General features: G+C 43.2%; 2 protein-coding genes and 1 long non-coding RNA gene across 53 annotated transcripts in view; 1 reads left to right on the top strand and 2 right to left on the bottom strand.

The window, feature by feature from the left end:
- Positions 1-4991, bottom strand: part of SECISBP2 (SECIS binding protein 2) — a 43963-nt gene extending 38972 nt beyond the window's left edge. For 46 of the 50 annotated variants that reach the window (XR_002338942.2, XR_014826372.1, XR_014826373.1 and 43 more), the window contains exons 1-2: positions 4866-4991; positions 3735-3883 (exon numbers count right to left, since the gene is read on the bottom strand). Coding sequence is in view for 12 of the 50 variants with exons in the window: in XM_021074248.2 (XP_020929907.2) it covers positions 3735-3883; positions 4866-4901 (185 nt within the window). In the remaining 38 variants the exon portion in view is untranslated. The remainder of the gene's footprint in view (positions 1-3734; positions 3884-4865) is intronic. The other 4 variants (XM_013982622.3, XM_084994512.1, XM_084994523.1 and 1 more) reach the window with 1 other exon arrangement.
- A 57-nt stretch (positions 4992-5048) lies between these two features.
- Positions 5049-8629, top strand: LOC102165122 (uncharacterized). 2 transcript variants are annotated; one of them, XR_002338944.2, is made up of 2 exons: positions 5049-5178; positions 8447-8629. It is a non-coding gene; the product is annotated as an uncharacterized LOC102165122 (long non-coding RNA). The 2 variants fall into 2 exon arrangements; XR_307311.4 differs by having other exon boundaries at positions 5049-5192.
- Positions 6703-12177, bottom strand: CKS2 (CDC28 protein kinase regulatory subunit 2). Its single transcript, XM_003132790.5, has 3 exons — positions 12019-12177; positions 7886-8013; positions 6703-7030 (listed from the first exon to the last, which is right to left on the bottom strand). Exons 1-3 carry the CDS (start codon positions 12075-12077, stop codon positions 6978-6980), a joined length of 240 nt encoding a protein of 79 aa, XP_003132838.1. The 5' UTR covers positions 12078-12177; the 3' UTR covers positions 6703-6977.
- Between the last annotated feature and the right edge of the window lie 3817 nt (positions 12178-15994).

Here is a 15994-nt window from a genome sequence, read left to right as displayed (position 1 = left end):
TGGAACCCAATTAGAGCCCTCAAGCCCCTCTCCCTTTAAGTTGAACCAGTCCAGGAGTTGCCGTCATGGCGCAGCGGAAGAAACTCCGACCAGGAACCATGAGGTTGTGGCTTCGATCCCTGGCCTTGCTCAGTGGGTTAACTATCCGGCGTGGCCGTGAGCTGTGGCGTAGGTTGCAGACGCGGCTCGGATCCCGCGTTGCTGTGGCTGTGGCGTAGGTCACAGACGCAGCTCAGAGCCTGTGTGGCTGTGGCTGTGGCTGGCAGATGTAGCTCCAATTTGACCCCTAGCCTGGGAACCTCCATATGCCATGTGTGTGGCCCTAAAAAGCAAAAAAATTAAAAAATAAAGTGGAACCAGTCCAGAAGTGATTATCATGACCCCACTCAAAACACAGCCCACCACCCCCAAAGCTCCCTATTTCCCAGCCAGCAAACTTAAAACTTTTCATCTGTACCACATCGGCTAACGGACTAACAGCTTCCCACCTAACAAGGGGACTTACTCCTCTACTGTCTCCCAAACATATACTTGCATCCAGTGCCCTGTGACCAGGCCAGGACCTTTCAGAAATCCAGCCACTCGTCCACCCACCCACTTGACATGAGAGCCACACTCTGTGGAGAATCGCCGATTCTCACAGACGAGAGGTTTAACTTAAAAGCATCCACTGGCACTGTGATTTTCACAGCATACGGCAAGATACTGAAACAGCTCAACTTTACCGACAGCCATGATAGCTTTGGGAAATAAAACTGAACTCGTGTCAGAAGAACTGAATACTAACTGTGGTCCTGGTGCTACCTGTCCGAGGAGCCCTGGACAAGCATTTCTAGCTTCAGTTTCTCCTGTGTAAAGATAACACTATACCTCCCTGTCGATGCCATGGATTGTACCAAACATGAAAAAAATGAACTTATACAGTAATTTCCAAACCAAACACCTGTATCCTCACGGATGTGTTTGCTGCACAGGATTTGTCAAAAAGCATGTACTATGACAATTAACAAAGTCATTGTCTGGGGACTTCACTGGGAACAGAGAATTTTCTTTGTTCATTACACAAATACTCAGTACTTCCCAAAAATGACCAATTCTATAAACCAGAATACTTCTACTGATACTTGTCTATAATGTAAACCTGGAGAAGACTGGTAGTGTATTTTCTTCCATCTCCACAAGTTTAAGTCTATATAAGACTGGCAAAAATAGGAGCATAGCAACTAGTGCTTTCCATATAGAAACCCTTCAATAATTAACTTCAAATGAATAAATGAAGCCCCCTGGAGTGCACTCTTAGAAGTACTAGAGGTAGATATTCTGTAAAAGGTCACTCTCCTCCTGTAAGGTCATACAGAATTAAGTTGCTACAGGGGAACAAGAGGGAAAGAGAAGCTGTTCTTTTCTATTAAAGTCTACTCCTTTTTTTCTTTCTTTCTTTTTTAATTTTTTTGCTTCTAAGGCCCACACCTGTGGCATGTGAAGGTTCCCAGGCTAGGGGTCAGACTGGAGCTATAACTGATGGTCCACGCCATGGCTACAGCAGCACGGGGTTCGAGATGCGTATAAGACCCACATGACAGCTCATGGCAACGCTGGATCCTTAATTCACTGAGCGAGGCAAGAAACAGAACCCACATCCTCATGGATCCTAGTTGGGTTTGTTATCGCTGAGCCACAACAGGAACTCCCTAGGTCTACTCCTTTTTTCAAGGCAGTGAGATAACTGCATTTAAAGGAAATCTGACTACAATTCAATTCTTAACTTATATTAGAATTGACTAGATAGTGCTGTACAGCAGAAATTGACAAAACTTTGTAAATCAACTATAATTTAAAAAAAGTTTTTGACTAATCACTTGTCCACTGTGTAAAGTGTCACCATTTCGTCCTCACTTTAAAGGCTCTTGTCCTTTCTAATCTTGCCCTTTAGTTTCATGCCACCTTTGTCCTGAATTGTTTTCTTGCCAGGCAGGAATACAGTAAGCCAATCTTTTCCATAATTACACTAAAAAAAAAAATCAAAGCTATAAAGAGATGAAGTTAAGAAACATGATGTTTAAATTCAGCACTGAGCATCCTTGAGCATCTGATTAGTCTCAATTCATGTTACTGCCAGAATGCTGCTTTAGCTATATGAATGTTTTATTTTGGGTCACTAGAATTTCACCCAGCAGATGGCTTAGAACCTTATCAGACTGAGAAATATCTCGTATTTTATCATGTGAGCCACCCTTGGCAGGAAATGACTCAAATGAGACCCATGACAATCTCTTCTTTACCAAGGATGAAATTACAATGGAAAATTTGATATTCCTACCAAAAACCTTCTGCACATGTAGGCAGGGCTTCAATTTTTGTCAAAAAAAAAAATATAATTTGGGGGGGTTCCTGTCATGGCTCAGGGATAATGAATCTGACTAGTATTCATGAGGATGCAGGTTTGATCCCTGGCCTTGCTCAGTGGGTTAAGGATTTAGTGTTGTCATAAGCTGTGGGGTATGCAGGTTGCCAACATGGCTCAGATCCTGAGTTGCTGTGACTGTGGTATAGGCTGGCAGCTACAGTTCCAATTTAACCCCTAGCCTGGGAATTTCCATGTGCTGTGGGTGTGGCTCTAAAAGGGACAATAAAACTATTTTCAATCATATCATGCAGTTACTGGGGAAAAAGGAAACAAATCTGACCCCTAAGAGAGGTTAATAAAGACAAGGATTTTCATATAAGCATAAGATATCCTTTAAAATTAAATCTACAAGTTAACTACAAAATTATGTGAAAGGTTTAATAATCAATTCTCTAAATTCAGCTAATAATGGAAATCATTTTGTAAATACCAATGAATAAATCCTGGAAAGGAAAAAAAAAATCACTTCAAAGACAATAGAAGCCTTCTTTCAACTAAAATCTAGAAGAATTTTTAGCCAAATTGTAGAATCCATCTCCACAGGACACATATAAAGCACAACAGCTAAAAGCTAACCCCCTCAATTTCCAAAAGAATCATCCACACAGGAGTTCCCGTCGTGGCGCAGTGGTTAACGGATCCGACTAGGAACCATGAGGTTGCGGGTTCGGTCCCTGCCCTTTGCTCAGTGGGTTAACGATCCGGTGTTGCCATGAGCTGGGGTGTAGGTTGCAGACATGGCTCAGATCCAGTGTTGCTGTGGCTCTGGTGTAGGCCAGCGGCTACAGCTTTGATTAGACCCCTAGCCTGGGAACCTTCATATGCCGTGGGAGAGGCTCAAGAAATGGCAAAAAGACAAAAAAAAAAAAAAAAAAAGAATCATCCTCACAAAGAGGCAGCCATGGTTGATAGGCCCCCCTACACCTGAGCAAGATTTTTCAATGTTAAGGCCTAAAACCCATGAGTTTAATTTGGCCTTTTCTTTGCCCCATTTCCTCTCACCTGCTCATTCCTGCCATTTCATTTCCTATCAGATGCATGATATAGTTTCAAACTGTAACTGCATTTCCAACTAATAAATGAAACGCCATGTCCACACTTCCTTTGCCCAAAATAATGAAATGAGTTTGAAAAAAAGGAGAGGTGAGGCTTCGGGTTTTGGTGTAGGACACAGTTAAGCTCAGATCCCTCTTGGCTGAGGAGTATCTTCTATAGTTATTCTGACAACTTTAATGTGTTAGCTGCAGCATACTTCAAATCAGCATATTTCTAATCACCATTAAAGCCAAGCAATAAGGTAAGATAAGATGTTTGAAAGAATACATACTCAGGCACTGCTAGTTCCTGGACACATGGATAGTAAGTCGTGGCTGCACAGCTGGGGAAAACCCGTGTTTCTGAAGATTCTGACCATGCCACACTGAGTCCAGCAAATTTGGGGACAAACGGTTTGACATCTGCTGACAACTTGATGCCCTGAGGGAAAAAGGGGGGTGGTGGCTACATACCTTCTGAGATCAACCAAGTCAAAACAAAACAACGCAAAATCAAGAGAGACCCTCCCTTGTAGAAGCCCCAAAAATGTTAATCCCAGTGCCAAATACTTCTACACAGCAAAGACAATAATTTGTTCGCTAACAATTTCTCCCCAAAAGCTTTTTCAATAGAAAAAAAAGCAGGCTACCAAATGTTAAAAATGAAAAATAAAGAACTAACGAAAGTGGGAGTAAAATCCAACCCAGACTATATAGTTAAAACCGAAACTGACACCGTTTCCCTTAGTTTTCACGCAGTTTACTTCTCTTAGCTGAGTTAGGGATATCCGAGGACGTGGAACTTAACCGAAACACTCAAAACACATTGCGGAAGCTTTATTTCCATTAGATTTCTCAAAGAACTTAAAACAGCTGCTTTTCCCTCTGAGAACCACTTTTCCCTCTGCAAAACACTTTTGTTGTAACGCAAAAGCAATCTTTGCTGGAAAACCTTTTTAATCGCCAGAAGCCTTTGGAATTTGAATATAAAAACTTGCTGTTTTTTTCTTTCAGTTTTTAGATCTGTATTGAGAGATTTACTTTCACTAACAGTTTATAATCACGGTTCTTAAATAGTTCGAAAGTCGATTTATGTGAGTGCCAGGACTCCTTTCTAGAGGTTACCCTGAGCAAGTCGAGCAGAGACTTCCGCTTCAAAAACGTCTCAACCAGCTACTTTAAACAAGCTGTTCCAGCCCTCATGTGGTGAGCCGGACTGGTCGCGCAGCCCGTCGGCAACCTCGGTTGACCGCGTCCTTCCTCATCCTGTTTAATCGCAGGCCGTGTGGAAAGACCTGGGGGCAGGGGACCCCGGCCGCCTGCCCCGACACCCCCAGTCCAACCAGCCTCTGGTCCGCGCGTCTTCTTCCTACCCCTCCCGCTCCCGGACAACACTCCGGGGCCCTCTGAGTCGCCAGCCTCACCTCGCCCGCGGGCTCCCGCGGCCCCTCCGACGCCATGGCGGGCGGTTAGAAGGAGGGCAGGCTGGCCGGGGCGAAGCCCGTCGCTCTCTCCGCTTTTCCGCCTTCGGAGCTGACGCCAGGAAATGCGCCACAAAAACGCGCCTCGGCCCCGCCCTGCTTCCGGCCGGAAGTGCTCACGGCGGCGGCAGCTCTGAGCTTGCGCGAAATGGTCGGTGGGGTGTACGTCTGAGGCGGCGCTGCAGCGTTCGTGTTGAGTGTGGAGTTACACGATTTTCTCTCCGAAAAGGCCGCGGAGGACCCCCCCCGGAATGCGGTCTGCCAGGCCTGGTGCACAGGGTGGCGGGCACGGGTCTGTGGGGAGGTTTGGAACCTAAAGGACCTGCATACTCTGTATTCCTGCTAAGGGAGAAAGCCAGCAAGACGGCATTTTAGACTTTAAGGAATCTAAGGCAGTTTGGTAGTAACCAGAGAATTTCAAAACTACTTGGTTCCACAAATGGCTTCTGACCAGTAGGAAGAAAATGTGCTGGGAATGGAAGATGGAAAACGGCAATCCACAGGATTGGAGGCGTTAGGATGGGAAAATGATGGCAGTGCCCTGGAGACTTGGGGGGAAGGAGGGGAGGCAGGGGCAGCGCAGAACCAAGAGTCTTGTTTGGGGAAGAAAAGTGCAGGCTGTTTGATCAATAGGTGTTAATTATGTTGAAAATCCTAAACTGGAGGCTAACTGCAGATTTTCCTCTGTTGAGTAACTACCAGGTATTTCAAACAGTAAATGCAAAAAGCTCCAGTTCTCCTGGTGTCCTTGTGTGCAGAGTCCCACAGGTCAATTATACATACTTGGACACACCCAAACCTCCAGAGTGGGGAGAGGCCTAGGTCTGACAGTAAGCCGTGCTGGAGATTGAGGGGGAGGTGTCGCCCCTCCCTCCCAACATGCTGAGTACAATAGTTTACTATTTACCAGTTCTGACATCTTTCTGTTGGCCTAACCCCATACTTCTGACTGGACCCTGGGGATGGGATTAAGTTCTATGCTCCTGTCCATCACCACCCTTCTGTATTTATTGTCCTACCTGTAAAGGCAACCCTTTCTAGAGAGAGGGGCACACAGAGGACTACCACACTAGTTCTTTCTTACACTTACTGACAAAAAGGCTTCTCCGAGTTCCCTTTGTGGCCCAGCAGGTTAAGAACTCAACTAGTATCCATGAGGATGAGGGTCTGACCCTCCCCACCTCGCCCAGTGGGTTAAGGATCTGGCTAGTTGTGGCTTATATCTGATCCCTGGCCTGGGAGCTCCATATGCTGCAGAGATGACCATAAAAGCTTGTGTTTGCATTAACTCTAAAATATCCCTAGCAGCTAAAAGCAATTTAACAGACACAAAACACACATGGCACAGAAGAGTGCTTTCCAAGTTTTCAAATGCTGTGATATTTTATGAAACTTTGTCCCCACTTGGCACTTGGAGAAATGGGATTAAGTGGTTTCTTCCAAGATTACTAGGTGCGGCATTTCTTAGATAAGTGGAAGCAGCCTGAAAATATTAAATTGGGCTTTTGTTCAATTGAAGATTCTAGCCAGTTCTCCAGGAACTAGATTAACAACAGAGCTATAAAATCTACTTTGGCTCTATTAAATATATCCATGATTCTTAGTTCCTTGGTAAATTTAAACCCACACTAAGCTAATGGGTTTAAAGACACTTAACTTTTTACTTTTCTAAAGTGAATTTATTTCTTCAGGACCAAAAATATAAAACTGAATGAAATCAAACATCCTCAATAGTCACAAATTAAATGAGAAAACAAACCTCAATAACTTCAAACCATGATAAATGCAACATACAAACTTTATTTAACAAAAGCAACAGGTAAAGTCAAACAGGCACTTATATTAAGAAAAAACTGACTAGAAGAAATTTTAAACACCTTACAGTAACCTACTTGTAGTTGCATTTAACTGAGCTCTGTTGCTGTGAAGAATACAGCTCATGCACAGGTATGGATGAACAATTTGTACATTTTTCAAGTATTCACTGAATACTACCTTATATACACATATACATTAAATTTGACAAAGATTTAACTGACGATCCCCAGATGTTCTTCATTTTTGTTGATCTTTTGGAAGAGGTCGTCTAAAGAGAAGAATGTGTGGTTCTGTGGAAAGAAAATGTTTTATATCATTTGTGAATACGGTGAATTTTGATTCATTCAACAAAAATTCAAAGAATTCTCAACGGAACCAAAATAAAGTAAAATATAGTCAATGTTACTTATTGAGGTATATGAAAAAAGGGATGGAAACTAAGTTACCTGAGAGTCAAGGAGAATGGTTTCTATCTTTAGAATCTCAATTCCAGTGAAAAGTAAAGGGTTCCCTCTTGTGGGGAAAAGAATTCATTGAAAAAATGCAGGTCCCAGGAGTAGTTTCTATTTCAGTAGGTGGGGAACTAACCAGGAGTCTACAGTAAAGGTCCTTAGTTGCTTAGTACGATCATATGGAGGTTCCCAGGCTAGGGTCTAATTGGAGCTGTTGCTGCTGGCCTATGCTACAGCCACAGCAATGCCAGATCTGAGCAGTGTCTTTGACCTACACCACAGCTCACCGCAACTCTGGATCCTTAATCCACTGAGCAAGCCCATGGATCGAACCCATAACCTCATGGTTCCTAGTCAGATTCATTTCCACTGTGCCATGACAAGAACTCCGATTAGTCTAGTTTAGTATCTGGAAAACCCTGGTAAATACCACATAATAGCATAAGCACTCAAGAAACAAGCAGTGAACATAGTAGCACACTTGAGTTCACTATTTTTTTTACTTCATACATTATTTTTGCAGGTAGAATAATGCATTATTTTCACTCGTGGTATTTTATATACCAGTCATTCAAAAATAGTCGAGCCTTTCAGAGTTACTTTTCGATATCACTGAATGTCACTATTACTAAAAAATTTAACAACCATTACTATTTTAATTCAATTAATACTTCCCTAAATAGCAAAACTTACCTGGCTCATGAATCATGTAATGAACCCAGCCTAGACTCTGTTGGACACCAAGTCTCCTCCACTCCTCTTCAGACATCAGATGGGTTTTGGGTACTTGTTTGGAAAGTTCTCTGGGTAACATGACATGCCTGTTAAAAAATATAGCCAAATATTAGTGCTGTATGTAAATATGCCTTTCCTACAATAATGATTACTTCACAAATGCATCTTCAAGATACTTAAAATTTGAGTTTTTTTGTCCTTAGAGCAGAATTCTTTAAACCAACCCTATTACATTACCATTGCCAATCTTAAGGACTACCTTTCATTTTTTTGGAGGGTGGGGTGACTTTTTAGGGCTGCACCCGAGGCACATGGAGGTTCCCAGGCTAGGGGTCAAATTGGAACTGTAGCCACCAGCCTACACCACAGCCACAGCAATGCTGAATCCTTAACCCACTGAGTGAGGCCAGGGATCGAACCTGTGTCTTCAAGGATGCTAGTCAGATTTGTTTCCTCTGAGCCACAACGTGAACTCCTACCTGTCATTCTGATTTTTGATGGTCTGTGCTCAAATTATAGGTAAGAACATGAGTCCAAGGAGTTCCTACTATGGCACAGTGGATGAAGGATTCGACTATTGCAGCAGCTCAAGTCGCTTCCGGAGGCAAGAGTTCCATCCCTGGTCTGGCACGCTGCTGCGGTTCAATTAAATCCCTGGCCCAGACACTTCCCATGTACCAAAAAAGAATATGCAGTCCAAAAGTAGAAGGAGTTTTATTATGATTAACTTTTTCCCCTAATAGAGACTGTTTGCCAGTTGTCTCAATCTTCTTCAAGAACAACCTCAAAAAAAAAAGCCAACCCCAAAGTGGGACACATAGCCATCCAAAACATACTAGCCTCCCCTGCAAGCTACCTCTGGTCACAAGTGATTAATTCCTGGACCCAACAGGATATAAGCACAAAATACGCAAATTATGGAAAGCATACTCAAAAGGAAAACAGGCCCAATCCTTTTTTTCTCCTTCCTCTTGGTTATGAGAAAAATATGACGTAATCAGGGAGCTAAAGAAGCCAACTAAGATTACAGAAGTGATTATAAATAGCAAATGGCCCCTGATTGTAGAAGCTATCAGCAGACCCAGGTAGCCTTTTACGAAAGAGGGAAAAAAATCTTTAACTTGTGACAGTTACCTTTCCCTGTTACTCAGCATTATAGATTTGTAGTAGACCTTGTATAAACTTCAAAAGTTGCTTTATACTTTGTTCAAAATTAAAAGCAAAAAAACTGAACGCTAATTGCACATATACATGTACCTGCTACCTCAAACATGGACCTTTGGTTTTCCAATAAGTTACTGGCCTATCCAAAACTTTTAATCTGTAATCCTAAGGCATATGATATTCAATGTCTAATCATCAAGAATAGGTACAACTGTAGCTCTGAAAGTCTTAAAAACAAGTATGTACCCCCCATAAGGATCTTTAAAAAAAAAAAATCAAAATTCCCAGTCTCATTTTTATTGCTTCCAGTAGCAACAGTAATTTTATAGAGAGTTAGCCATCACCACCAATTTTTTGACCAATGTGGATATCTACATGTGAATTTGTTGGCTAGGGGTGAGAAAGGTGCAATCTCGTCACATTTTCTGGCATACAAGAACTGAACCCATAACCCGTAATAAGCACTGTCATCAACTTAATTTCTATCCTGTGACTGGTTGGTTAAGCACCAATTTGCTATAATTTGTGGAACATAATCAAGCCTTAAAACAATTGTATTATGTTGCTTGATGGCCGTAAGGCCACCAAGTCAAATTATGCTTAATACCATAATTGGTAATACTTAACAGTTACCGCATTCACTCCTGAAATACTGCTTTAACATTTGCTGTTAAGGCTCTGCAAATAGCCTGTTACTTTATTTCTTCTACGTAATTGTTGATTAGTCTCAAGAGAAAGTAAAATACTAACTAGCTTTTGTACTCCTATTATGTATGCCCTACAACATGTATGTTTAGATAGAAGTCACAACCCCTACCTTACCTTCTCTATAAACCATGGAAACAGGTTCACCTTCATCAAGATTTGATAATAAGGGAAAAATCTTTAAGCAGCTTCAAACTCAGATGAGAATTCTACCTATATATATATTTTTTTCTGCATGGTTTAACTATATATTTCTAACTACATGTAAGGGAAATTTTTCAAAATCCAACATTTATTTCAGCACCAAGGGCTTGTCACAGAGGGTGAGGGAAAGTAAAGGCTGTTAGGTATAAACAAAGTAGCTACTAAGACAACACTGCAAGATACAATCATGAGGGCAGACAGTTGTGGATGGGAAAAATACTAATATAAAACAAATACCAGCTTTTGAAATTCATACTGCATGCTGAACCACCTTATATAAAAACTACCCTAGTATCACACCTCAGTGACTCATCATCAGTCTAAAGTATCTCTGGAGATCAGTTACTGTCTCGTTAGATAAAGGCAAGTGGCTTGGTCAATAAAGACTAACACTAATTAACAATGGATTAAATGTATCATTTCAGATACCACAGGATTTTCTTTTACTCATTACTCCACACAAACCACTTAGTAAATTAGGTTAACTTTTTGATAGCACAGTCTAGTTTACTTAGTGCTCATTGATGATTATGTTAGAATCCTGAAACTAGAAATGGGATTACTGCAGGCAAAGTTCTAAAAAGTACTACTAGGAGTGAGACGTTTCACAATTAATATTTTTCCAGATTTTGGAAAGATTATAGTTTACATTCCGCCCATTACAGGACAGTCCCAGAGAGACTCTTGTCTGACATCACGCCAACATATGGCCAATATGGCATATTGTCATATTGCCAAGAACATTATGCCAACATTTTACAGGACTAGAACAGTACAGTTCGTTGTTACCACATAAAAAGACAATATACTTCAAATTTATCATCTATAGTAAAAAAAAAAAAAAAAAAAAAAGACTTTTCCAACTAGGAATGTGAAACAATGAAGGTATTACTAATCTGTGAGCTGCCCAGAGAAATCCTCAAGTTTTTCTCCAGAGAATATAGATTTCTAAGGTACTAAGGGGAGAAAAAGAGACCACCCACTGTTAAATCCTTTCTGACTCAAACAGCATTCTGGGAAACGTAATCTAAAAGGAGAGCAGACGTAAAACCAGGTCACTGCTTGGCCCCTCCTACCCGTTGGTAGTTTTCTAGAACGCCACGTCCTGGACACCGCCCAGGGGAACTGGGTGGGGCTGGTCTTTGAAGCCACGCCCCAGTTTAAGGCTAAGAACTTTCCTCCCTAACACCGTCCAATTTGTCTATTTAACAGATTAATTTAGCAACTAAACTACACTCTACTCTCTAGAGCCTCACTTCATGATGCAAAAGTCAAGTATCCCTCAAAGCCAAAAACTACTTGGCAGGTATACACTAGCCGGAAAAAAATGCCCCAAGTCCACTAGAGTTCTCAATTTAGTCTCCAAAGGAAGCTCTTTTAATGACCCATGAGGGTTAATCGGCACCAGCGGCCACCAAAGTCGCCAAACTCAATACACATTTCAAACCCCAAGGGAAGTTCATTTTTCGGGGACTTCCCCTCCCCCCAGCAACATTTTTAGTGCCGTTAACTTCAAATGCAAAAAAATAAAAATAAAAAAGTTGCTCTGACGATGTTATCAAACTACAACTACTCTTCCGACAGCCCGGCGCCCGCTCCGACTGAGACGGGATTTGCAGGAAGCCAACTTGGAGGAAAAGTTCTTAAGAATCGCTACGCTGCTACAGGAAACGGGCTAGATTTTGGCCACTGCGGGTCCGCTTCGGCCCTCGGCCCCTTCCCTTTAAGGCCTGACACAGCACCAGAAGAGGCCCCTTCCCCGCCCGAGCCTTGTCCTCCTCACAGACTGGAACAAAGGGCGGAAGCCGGCTGGGCCGGGCCGCCAAGCGAGGGGAGCCTCGCGCTCCCGCCAGGACGGCCGGGCCCTGACACGGCCGCGGCTCCAACTTCTCTCCGGCCCCGGCCTGGACCCAGACCCCAGCTGGATGAGGTTCGACCCCGACTCCCGGCCCTGGCCCCTGGTTCCAACTCAGGCCCACTCAGGGCCGCGGCTGAGGGAGCCCGGCCGGCCGGCTTACCGGTACTCGTAGTGCTCATCAAAGTATTTGTCGGAGTAGTAGATCTGTTTATGGGCCATCCTGCAAGAGGGCGGGTAGCCTGCGCTGAACCGAAGCGACGGGATGCGAAGAGCGAGCGCAAAGAGCAACACGACCAAGACGGACCAAAGCAACGACTCTACTGAGACCAACCGACCGCAAGCCGAACGAGCCCGGTTTGAATCCGACAGCCCACCACTGATTGGACAACGGTGTCGACCAATCACCTACGCTCTCTCTGTAAGGCCGGAACGTGTTTCCAGCCTATCGTCACCGCCCCTTCGCTGCATTAGCCCCCAAGATTAGCCAATCAGAAGCCTGTTGCGAAGTTGGCCGAGGAAAGATGTGGATGATTGGCGTGGCGTGAGGGCGGTGAACTCCCTGACGGAAGAGGGCGTGGCCAGGAGAGGGCGGAGTCTGGATGTTAAGGGCCGCAAGGCGCGTGCTCCTGAGCTTAGAAGGTTCCAGGTCGGCAGAGCGGTTGGGGCTGTGAACCTGAGGGAGGGTATCGCGGTGTTTGGTGAGGCCAGGGGATGGGCGGGGACTGCCTGTGGAGCTGCCGCCTGTGCGCAGGCGCACCGTTCAGTCCCGGATGCGAGGCTGAAGTCTGTGGGAGGCGAGGAGAGTCACCTCGCCACCCCCCGGGCGTAGGGGAGGAGTCGTCTAGAGGGCGCTGGAGGTCAGGTTTGGCGCTGTATGCACGCGGGAAAGCTGATGTTGCCCCTGAGTTGAGGAAGGTGTCCAGATGTCCCACTGCGATGGTGGTGCAGTGAGGTTCCGGAAGCTCGCCGCGGAGTGATGGCGATGATGAGGTCGTGCACCAGAGCCCGCTTAGGTGAAAACTGTTCCTACCCTATTGCATCTGCGGATAGGCCTGTGCGCGGGTATATGGAAAAATAAAAAGATTACTAAAATAATGGTGTTTAGTACAGCACAGTGCAGTTAAAAGTGGTTTGTAAACGTCCTTTTGGCTTCTTAGCATCGAATCCTGGTTTAAAATACGTGTGCGTGTAAAATAAAGTTGCTGGAGAAAAATATGACACAGTGTAAGTAGTGGGGTTTTTTTACACGTCAAAGTGATCCTTGTGTTTTTCACATTTTCCATAACGAGCATGTGTGATATTTGTGCAGTGTTCTAGCACAATACAGGTGAGAACATCATCACGTCCCCACCGCCTCCCTCACACAAGATTAGCACTTTATTCTTTGGCTCTCAGCCTAAGGATTCTTTCCTCTAAAGGCCATCTTCATCACCTTGTATGGACGAAGTCCCCACCTTATGAAGGCCTGCAGGTTTCCTGCCAGGCAATTGCAGGCACGGAGTTGCATGCTGCCTGGGGTACTGTCTGACCCCACCATTGGCACTGTGAGGTACTCTCCATGAAACGAGTGTGGAGGGCATGTCTTGTTTCGTTCACTGCTGGATACCCAGCACATAACAGTTTTTTGTACTCGAGGCACACTTCATAATTTTTAAATAACTGTAATGTATGCCTAACTAGTTAGGCATAATGAAGTACTGTGATAGTAGAGCTGTCAATAAACTGTGAAGGGAGTTGGGTAAGGAAATCACTAACTTTCTGGCCCAACCCAGAAAAGAAAATCTTACTAGGGGTTGTTTTTACAGAGACTTGTGGAAAATCTCACAGAAAAGTCGATTAATGGGAGTTCCCGTCATGGCTCAGTGGTTAACGAATCCGAGTAGGAACCATGAGGTTGCAGGTTTGATCCCTGGCCTTGCTCAGTGGATTGGGGATCCGGCGTAGCCCTGAGCTGCGGTGTAGGTTGCAGACACGGCTTGGATCCTGCGTTGCTGTGGCTCTGGCGTAGGCCGTTGGCTACAGCTCCGATTCGACCCTTAGCCTGGCGACCTCCATATGCCACGGGAGCAGCCCAAGAAATGGCAAAAAGATACATATAAAAAAAAAAAAGTCTATTAGTATAATCAGCTTATATATACCAGTCACTCAGCTTCAACAATTAATATTTGGCCCATCTTGTTTCATGTTTCCCCATCTTTCCTTTAAAATTTTTGAAGAGATCCCAAATATAATGTCATTTCACTTGGAGATGCTATTTTTGTGTATTTCTCTGTACACGGTGTACAGTCTCAAGAAAATTTTACCATTCATCACCATATCACTACTATACTTAAGATTGTTTATTATCTGATAGCTCTTTTCTACTTAATCTCTTTGGTTATTGCTTCATCTGCTTCCCCCTGCCTGTCTTCCTATACTGGCTCAAGAAGCCTGAGAAAGACTAAAGGGTCCTATATCTATTAAGTTGAAACAGAAATTAAAAGTTTTCCAAAGAAACTCTAGACCTGGGAGTTCCCATCGTGGCTCAGTGGTTAACGAATCCAACTAGGAACCATGAGGTTGCAGGTTCGATCCCTGGCCTTGCTCAGTGAGTTAAGGATCTGGCATTGCCCTGAGCTGTGATGTAGGTCGCACATGCAGCTGGGATCCTGTGTTGCTGTGGCTGTGGTGTAGGCCAGCGGCTACAGCTGTGATTAGACCCCTGGCCTGGAAATCTCCATATGCCGTGGGTGCGGCCCTAAAATGACAAAAAGGAAAAAGAAAACTCTAGACCTAAATGGCTTTACAGAAAAGTATTACTAAGCTTCCACATTTTACCAAGAGTTTATTTCTTAAATACAGAGTAAAAGAGTTTATAAATATATTCTATGAGACAAGAATAGTCTTGATTCAAAAACCAAATAAGGTGAAGTTCCCATCATGGCTCAGCGGTAATGAACTTAACTAGCATCCATGAGGACACAAGTTCGATCCCTGGCCTCCCTCAGTGGGTTGGGGATCCATTATTGCCCTGAGCTGTAGTGTAGGTCACAGACAGGGCTTGGATCCCATGTTGCTGTGACTGTGGTATAGGCCAGCGGCTGAAGCTCCTATTGCACCCCTAGCCTGGGAACTTCCAAATGCTTCGGGTGTGTACCTAAAAAGCAAAGCAAAAAAAAAAAAAACAAAACAAAAAAAACCAGAAGAACATTATGAGAAAGTAAATGTCCTTTTCACTCAAACAGATAACATTTAAAAATCCTGAATAAAATGCCAGCTTAATTCAATTGTGTTTGCATACCATCTATGCAAAGATAGATGGTAATATTAGAAGAGCTGTTCATCTATTTCACTACCTTAACAGTGTAAAGGAGAAAAAATGATCCTCTCAATAGATGTAGAAAAACATTTGCTTAAATTCACCACTTTTTCATAATACAAATTCTTTTTTTTTCCCTTCAACCACACCAGCAGCGTATGGAGGCTCCCAGTTCAGGGATCAAATCTAAACTCCATCTGTGACCTATGCCACGGCTCCGGCAGTGCTGGATCCTAAACCTACTGCACCACAGTGGGAACTCATATAAACCTACCACTCACTGTTGATACCACCCTTAGTAATTAAGAGTAGGAGGAACCTTGTTAACCTTGTAAAAGTATCTATTAAAAAAAGCATAGTTAACATAATTCTTATGAGGAGACATTAGGCACATTCTCTTTAGAATGTCCTATTATCTCCAATTATGTTGAACAATGTACTGGAAGTCAGGCAGTACAATTAAGAGAAGTTTAAGGCAAATTAATTAGAAAGGGAGAAATAAGACTGTCATTTGCAACTAATGGAATTATATGTCTGGGTATAGGATCAATATCCAAAGGCTATTGCATTCCTATATACCAGAAATAAATATACCAGGAAAAAAAACATACTCAAAGAGAGACTATTAGCATCAAATATCAGGTATCCAGGAGTAAGCCTAACAAAAGATATAAAAAGCCCTGATATGCAAAATTATGAAAATTTGAGAGACATAAGAATTGAATATATGGAGAAATATACTATGTTCATGATTTGGATGACTCAGTATAGTAAAGATATAAATTCTCCCCAAATTGATTATAGAATCAATCTAATTCCAATAAAAATACCACATTCA

Source organism: Sus scrofa, chromosome 14, assembly GCF_054392235.1.
Source record: "Sus scrofa isolate SSC_HxYL_T2T_F1_AM1 chromosome 14, Sscrofa_HxYL_maternal_Yorkshire_Landrace_v2.0, whole genome shotgun sequence".
NCBI lineage: Eukaryota > Metazoa > Chordata > Mammalia > Artiodactyla > Suidae > Sus > Sus scrofa.
Note: the sequence above shows the minus strand (reverse complement) of the source record. Positions and strands in the feature narration are given on the sequence as shown.